Source organism: Hipposideros armiger, unplaced genomic scaffold (assembly GCF_001890085.2).
Source record: "Hipposideros armiger isolate ML-2016 unplaced genomic scaffold, ASM189008v1 scaffold_810, whole genome shotgun sequence".
Classification (NCBI taxonomy): Eukaryota; Metazoa; Chordata; class Mammalia; order Chiroptera; family Hipposideridae; genus Hipposideros; species Hipposideros armiger.
The window spans coordinates 71039-79123 of NW_017732160.1; the positions used below are offsets into that span (position 1 = coordinate 71039).

General features: G+C 32.7%; 1 protein-coding gene across 1 annotated transcript in view; it reads left to right on the top strand.

The window, feature by feature from the left end:
- The window catches only part of LOC109374317 (growth factor receptor-bound protein 14), a 61629-nt gene extending 56206 nt beyond the window's left edge, over window positions 1-5423 (top strand). The window contains exons 8-12 of the mRNA XM_019628825.1: window positions 951-1067; window positions 1159-1231; window positions 1377-1464; window positions 3651-3744; window positions 5034-5423. Of these exons, the coding sequence (XP_019484370.1) occupies window positions 951-1067; window positions 1159-1231; window positions 1377-1464; window positions 3651-3744; window positions 5034-5180 (519 nt within the window). The 3' untranslated portion in view covers window positions 5181-5423. The remainder of the gene's footprint in view (window positions 1-950; window positions 1068-1158; window positions 1232-1376; window positions 1465-3650; window positions 3745-5033) is intronic.
- The last annotated feature ends 2662 nt before the right edge of the window (window positions 5424-8085 follow it).

Below are 8085 nucleotides of genomic sequence, written 5' to 3' on the forward strand. Positions count from 1 at the left end.
ATGACTTGGTCTGGATGGCGTGCTTTTTAAAAGATGGTTGTGAAGTACAGCTAGAGCCCTAAACAAACAGAAAGTAAAAATAAAGTCCAGGTTTTGGATATTTTATTTTCACGTTCAGAAAATATGTATACACAAAGTAATTGGCAAAGTTAATTAATGAAAAAATTATGTTTAAAATTGTTTAAAGATTTCTTCCTTTTAGATCAGTTCTTCTTTCATCATTGACTTATTTTTGCAGCTCATTTTGCCGTGTTCATCTTCACAAGATGAAAAAAAATTTATATACTAAATCAGAAATTTTAATAATATGAAGTTATCTGAATTGTTTTACTAAATTTGATTTTCTAAGTAAGATGAAAGTTGAAGTGATAAATTTTTAAAATACATATTGTAGTTCTGTTATAAAATGAGTAGTATTTCTTTTTAAAGAAGTTATATAACTCAGTTTGTTATAGCTTTAGTGTATCTTGAATCTTAATAAATAGCTGCTTCATAAGTAGGTAGATTTGACATTTAAATGATAATTGATTAATCTTAAAGCAAATAGAGAGATGAGTTCAGAAGTAATGGATCTTTTTAGTCATAAAAATGCTAAAAACTCCTTTCTAAACTGGCATTTTCCTGTATTACTAGAGAATATGAAGAGAGTTATTCTAGGAGAAAGGCATGCTTACTTTGAAAGCTTTTAATCCCTTTATTCAATGCTTAATTCAGTGACCTTAATTGATAACTATGTAACTTACTTAATGAAAATATTTTATAGCACCATTTTACCATTTTATAGCACCATTAATACATTTGAATATGTATTTTTAATTTTTTAATTTCCTACTAGCCACCGTTGGAACCACATCCTAGTGTAGAAACATACTGCCAACAAAGCAATGAAAGATAACTTCAAATATATTTTTATGGTAAAAAAAAAAATGTGATTTTTTTTTTTTTTCCAGAGAAGTATATCAGAGAATTCCCTGGTAGCAATGGACTTCTCAGGCCAGAAAAGTAGAGTTATTGAAAACCCCACAGAAGCTCTTTCAGTTGCAGTTGAAGAAGGACTCGCTTGGAGGGTACAGATAGGTTCACCTTCTTTAGAAATATTTATGATTTAAGTTTGTTTCACCCAGAACGTTGAAATTTGTTTTCCCCTTCCTCGTGCAGAAAAAAGGATGCCTTCGCCTGGGAAATCATGGTAGCCCTACTGCATCGTCACAGAGCTCCGCCACCAACATGGGTATGTCTGCATGTTCACTGTGACCGAATGGCTGGATAGAAATGCATTTCAGTCTAGTCACTTGAGGGGTTATGGTGGAAAGTCGCATAATGAAAACTGTGATCATTTCATGCAAAGCTTTGTATCCCTCCATTCATTTCTTCAGCTATCCACCGGTCTCAGCCATGGTTTCACCACAAAATTTCTAGAGATGAAGCTCAGAGATTGATTATTCAGCAAGGACTTGTAGATGGGTAAGTTTGATTTTGAATGTTAGTGGTTTTGATTTCTGCTGTAGTCAGTAATTACTTATTCAGCAACACCAAGAGCTTTGTCCTTGGCTTAGTAAAACAGAAGTGACTTCCTTCTATAAAGGTGGTTTCCAGTGTATCCTAGCAGGATCTATAAAATACCTGTGACATAATGTATGCTTAGTATTTGTGCATAAATTAATAGAGAACTAAATAAGAAACTCCGCTCTTAACCAGTGATCGCTAATATTACCCATTCTGTGGCAATATTAGCATCTCAGATATTAATTGATGGGGGAAACAGCTGTACTTACCTTTGGGTGTCAGCATTTGGATTTGAAAATATAATATGATTACAAAGTATGGTTTGTGTGATGGCATCTTACATGTTATATTTTTTTAAAGTTTGATGCAGGGTGTGATAAGTAAAAAGCTGTTTCTTAATATTTAACTGTTTGTCTTATTTTTTTCTTTCTGATTACATCTCGATTTTCTTTTCTCTAAATTTGAACAGCTTAAAGTAACATAAGCCTATGAACAGAGCACTTTGTGACTGTTTCTCATGTTATCTTTTAGTGGGGTACCATGGAAGATAGAAAAGAAATATAAAATAAATTATGAACGATTTATAATCTAAAGAATTTTCTTTTTCTCCAAGTATTCAGTATTTCAGATACTTCCTAGAATACCTGCTAAATTCTCTTTCCAAATGCAATACAAATTAAGGAGGTTGTATTGAGGTTTGGATGAGAAATGAAACCAACATCAATTTAAACAAGGGGTGACAGAATCTTATAACTTCAAGGGTTTAACATGAGGACAGGATTTCAAGGTGATTTAATACTAACATTTGGATAAAAATCTTCACATGGAATATTATTAATAGCAAGTCAGAATTTCTCTAGACTCTAAATTAAAGAAAAGATTTTAATATGCTTCTCTGCGTGGAGCACAGTCTTTTTAGATACAAATTTGAACAATCAGCAGAATTATAATCTGATGAGACCAAGAAAAGAAGTAAACCACAAAGAATTGTTAAAATGTTTTGGAGGTTTATAATTTCCCTTATTTCTGAACCCGGTATATGTAAATTGAATGAAATAATTGTATAAAGAATGACAGTATCTTTATTTTTTAATTAAAGATTGTTTTTCAGTGTTCCTTTGGACAGATGTGATGATGCCAAGCAGTCCACTAGGTGGTAGTGGTGATTTACTCGAGAATGGGGAGAGAATTACAGCTTGATTTACCAGCAAAACTCCCTTTTGTCCCATCTCCCCGTGATGTAATGTCGGAATCTCACACAGCATAAATGAAATGGATAATCTCATCCGACATCCATAATGGCTCAAATTTGGCTGCCTCTTTGCCCAGGCACAGTGAGATTAGTATTGGAGTCACCAGTGGGGACTTTGTGTACCGTCTGTTTGCCAACAATTAATACAAAGCTGATTTTGCCCTGGACTGCCAGTAAATAAGAATACATGCCTGGCAGCATTTTTCTCTTAGGCCATGAGGCCATGGCTTGTTTCTCTAGCCTGACATTATAGAGGTGTTTCTGCTGCATTCTTCAAGGTTAAAGTACATGTTGTTTGGGTGTTTCTTTTACTTAAAATATTTTGCTCAAACATTTAATAAATTATTTCAGGGTTGATTTTTTTTTTTTAAAGAATATATTCATTTCTCATTTGCTCTTGCGTATATACCAGTAGGAACCAGAAACAAAAGAAAAACGGGGATCCAGTGTAGAAGAGGGAGTTAAAAAATGATTTCCTTCTAAATAATATTCTCTTTCAGGGCCTAACATGACCCAGAAGTTAAAATGACAATGTGCTAATGCCCCATTCTCTGTATTAAACAATTACATGTGAATACCCAATTTCCAGTGAAAAAGGACACTGTACTAATTATCAATGCCAGCATAACATTACATTGGTTATTGTGAGCAAACAGTCTGACAAATGGGCTCTGTGTTTATCCTATTAAAATTAAATTAGCACTGATGACAATTTTATAAGATAATGTTATATTATATAGTTTATCATGTTGTATAACCCCATCACTGAATACACAGTATAGGAAAACTGGCTGTATTTATTTTTATACTTTCTGGATTTGTTAAATGCTGTATTTCTATGAAAACCATGAGTAAACGTAGAAACATATTACAATTCTTTCTTTCTCTTTAGAGTTTTCTTGGTACGGGATAGTCAGAGTAACCCCAAAACTTTCGTACTGTCAATGAGTCATGCACAAAAAATAAAGCACTTTCAAATTATACCAGTAAGTAATTTGTAATTTCACATTCATATATTAGAGATGATCTTAATGTATAAGGTTTTGGAAACTTTGGTTTTCTTTAGTTCTTTTATTAAATATAATTTGGGAGTTTGTACTTTGACTATAGTTAAGTTTGGCAGAAATGGTTTTATGAGTCTGAATTAATATAAGAAATACAGGAATTGTAAAAATTAAATTTTCTGTTTCCCATGAAATATGATTTAGCAATATTGTATAGACCCCATGCCACCCATTGTTAAAAGGCCACTAAAGATTCTTTTTCCTGAACTCTACTAGCAGTTCTTAAAAAAACATTATTTTAAAACCCTTTCCTCTCTCTTGTCCCACAAATGTTTTGTTTCTGTAGTTCTGTTTTCAATCATTGTGGATAGATACACAGGTGCTACAGAACTGCATATCATTTAAATTATTCTGAGCATATTTAAAAATTGTTTGTAATTGTTCTTCTGGGTGGCACAACTTGTTTTGGGATTCTTGTTTCTTCTATCGCTGATTTTGTGTGTTCATGTGTGTGTGTGTGATGTACACTTGCACATTCATATGTGTGTACATGTATGATCTGTATACTAGAACCACACAGTGTGGAATAGAGAATCAGTCTACTTTTCAGAAAGTGTTACATGAGATTGCTAAATTGCTAGTGTTTACTTTTGAATGGGATGTTTTTGGAATTATCCAAAGTCCATGTGAAGTATCTTCCCTACTTCATTGATTATGTGAATGATGTCCCTGGCAAGTATGAATTGGTTAATACCATAATACCAGAAGATCTCACGGCCCCCCAAAAAAAGACAACTGTCATTCCATTAACATAATGTTTGATTGCTTCAGAGTCAATTTACTGATATAAATTATGTGAATATTCATTTTTAATATACCAAGTGAGCCTGGTAGGGAGACAACATTTAGAAATGGAAATTAATGTCTGTAAATGAGAGCATTAAGACCTTTTGTTTACTGTTACACTGAATAATGTAGATTTCTCACTGTATATTGATTCAAACTAGTCATACTGTTCTAATTACAGAACATGGCAAAAATTAGAAGTAGAGAACATAGAGCTACATTGCTTATTCTAGGATCACCTGATATTTCTTTTAAATGCAAAGTTAAGTGATAAAAATGAAGTATATATGCAAAACATTCTTTTCACTATCCTTTAGTTTATAAACCTGTCAATTTGGGCATATAAAGACACAGTATGCAGTAGAGTATGATTGTCCTTCTGGGTATTTTGCCCTTCTTACCAGTTTGTTGTTTTCCTCTTGCAGGTGGAAGATGATGGTGAAATGTTCCACACCCTGGATGATGGCCACACGAGATTTACAGATCTGATCCAGCTGGTGGAGTTTTATCAACTCAATAAGGGCGTTCTTCCTTGCAAGTTGAAACATTATTGTGCTAGAATTGCACTTTAGCCAAACCAGAAGTGACTTGTTAAACTGTTGAAGAAAAAGGCCTCAAGAAAAAAAAAACACAATACAAAAAAACCAGAAAAAGACCATAAATAAGAGTGAAAGCATTGCCCTGGTGAAAAGAATCTATTTCACCTCCAAGTTACAAAAAATAGTTTGTGCATTGCAAATAAGCAAAGAATTGGATTGACATTATATTCATCATTTAAAATTCATTAGTTAAAATTAAATCTCAGAAAAAAAAATGATGTGGTGTGTTCTTGTGTGATTTTCTTCAAATGTACATATTTTATACATCTTTCTGTCCTTACCACAGAAACATTAGATTTCTCAACTATAAAATATGGGGGAAAATTGGGTTTCAGAATGAATTATTTGAGGACTGAATTTAAATTATACTGTTTTTTTTTGTAACTTAAGAAGTATGAAAAAAACTTGAGTTATCAATGAAAAGAAGCTACCCGCAACCTGTTAAAACTAAAAACTATTTTGAATTATATATTTTCTGAATCTATTATAACCTTAAAATCAAATCATATTTTGAAGTAGCAGCTTAATATTATTTTGAAGTATATTGATTTTTTTCAGGATGACTTTTATTAAATTATTAAATGGTTAATTCTACTATGATATTTACCATGGGTATCGCACTTATTAGTGACACATTTTTCATTGCATTTTTTTCATTCATTTAGTGATTGACTGGAATTCTACAGTCATGTGCCCCTTAATGGCAGGAATATTCAGAGAAATGTGCCGTTAGGCAATTTCATTATTGTGTGAACATCTCAAAGTGCATTTACACAAACCTAGATGGTAGAGCCTGTTGCACACCACAGCTATATGGCATAGCCTATTGCTCCTAGGCTACAAGCCTATACAGCATGTTGCTGTACTGAATACTGTAAGCACTTGTAACACATTGGTAAGTATTTGTGTAATGCAGTGCTCCATGACACTAATAATAGCTACAATGTCACTAGACTATAGGAATTGCTCAGCTCCATTATAATCTTATGGGACCATCATCATATATGCAAACCATTATTAACTGAAACGTCATTTTGTGGTGCATGACCGTATTTGTTTTTAAGAAAATGATCTGAATATAGAGGTGATTTATATAATTTGCATATGCTTTCTTGTGGCATATAATGTATGACAATGTTACATTGTCACCTTAATATTTCACAGTTGCTCCCATGCTGCGCTTTATGAAGGCTCCTTAGATCCTTATTACAGTACTAACTCATTAACTTGATCAAAATTGATACAATCAAAGATTCACAATCTGTTAAGATCCTACTAGGTAAATTTGTGCTGTTCTTTTTGCCTACCCCCTTTTCAGTTTCTTAGTCAACATCAATATAAAAGCCAAAGATTTGGGAAACACGAGACACTAACTATGTTATTGCCTCTCTGAGATCATCTGGGAAGATTTTGTTGGGAGTCTATGATTCTATTTTCCCCACTTTTTGTGGGAAGGATATTCATTGTTCTAAGAAAAAAAGAGAGAAACAAAACATTTAATGTCTACAAATTTTAAGTTATAGACATTAAAATCATACAAAATATTTCCCATCTCCTCTAACTGATCCTTCTAACAACATTGTGGGAAAGTTAGAAAGATTTTTAAAACAATATTTCAAAACTGCACACTTTATTTTTAAAAATTTTTTTCAGGTATTTTTTAATTAGTTTGAGGTGTACAAAACAACAGTGATTAGAGATTTATATACCTCACAAAGTGATAACCCCAATGGTGAGTCTATTACCCATCTGATTCTATGTAGTTATTACAATATTATTCACTGTATTTCCTGTGCTGCACTTTATATCCCTGTGACTGTTTTTTTTTTACATTCAATATAATTTTATATTAATTTCAGGTGTACAGCATAGTGGTTAGACATTTTTATAATTTACGAAGTGATCCCCTTAACTAGTCTATTACCAACCTGGCACTATGCATAGTTACTACTATATTATTGATTATATTCCCTATGCTTTACATCCCATTGATTGTTTTGTAACTCCTAATTTGTATTTCTCAATCCCTTCACCTGTTTCACCCTTTACCATCTTATCACCCTGATAGATCTAGTACCCATGTAACACCATGCATAGTTATTACAATATTATTGACATATTTCTTATGCTATATCCTACATCCCCGGGACTACTGTTTAACAACCAATTTGTACTTCTTAATCTCTTCCCCCTTTTCACCTCCCCACCCCTCCCATCGGGCAACCATCAAGATGTTCTTTGTATCTATGAGTTTCTGTTTTGTTTGTTTATTTTGTTCTTTAGTGTCCACTTATAAGTGAAATCATGTGACATTTGTCTTTCACTGTCTGACTTACTCCACTCAGCACAGTACCCTCTATGTCCATCCATGTTATCACAAATGTCAAGATTTCATTATTTTTAATGGCTGAGTAATAGTCCATTGTATATATGTACCACTTATGCTTTGTCCATTCATCCATTGGTGCACACCCAGGTTGCCATATTTATATCTTAAGAATTGTAAATAATGCTGCAATGAATGTGTGGATGAACACATCACCTTGAAGTAGCATTTTGGGTTTCTTTGGACAAATACCCAGAAATGGTATTACTTTGTCCCTTTTTATAGCTTTGTTTTAAAGCCTATTTTGTCCGATATAAGTATTGCTACTCCAGCTCTTTAAAAATATTTATTTCCATTTTCATGAAATAACCTTTTGCATCTCTACTTTCAGTGTATATGTGTTTTTAGATCTGGAGTGAGTCTCTTATAGACAGCATATGTAAGGGTCTTCTAATCCATTCAGCCACCCTGTCTTTTGATTGGAGCATTTAATCCATTCATATTGAATATAATAGTTGATAGATATGTAGTTATTGCCATTTTATTATTCAT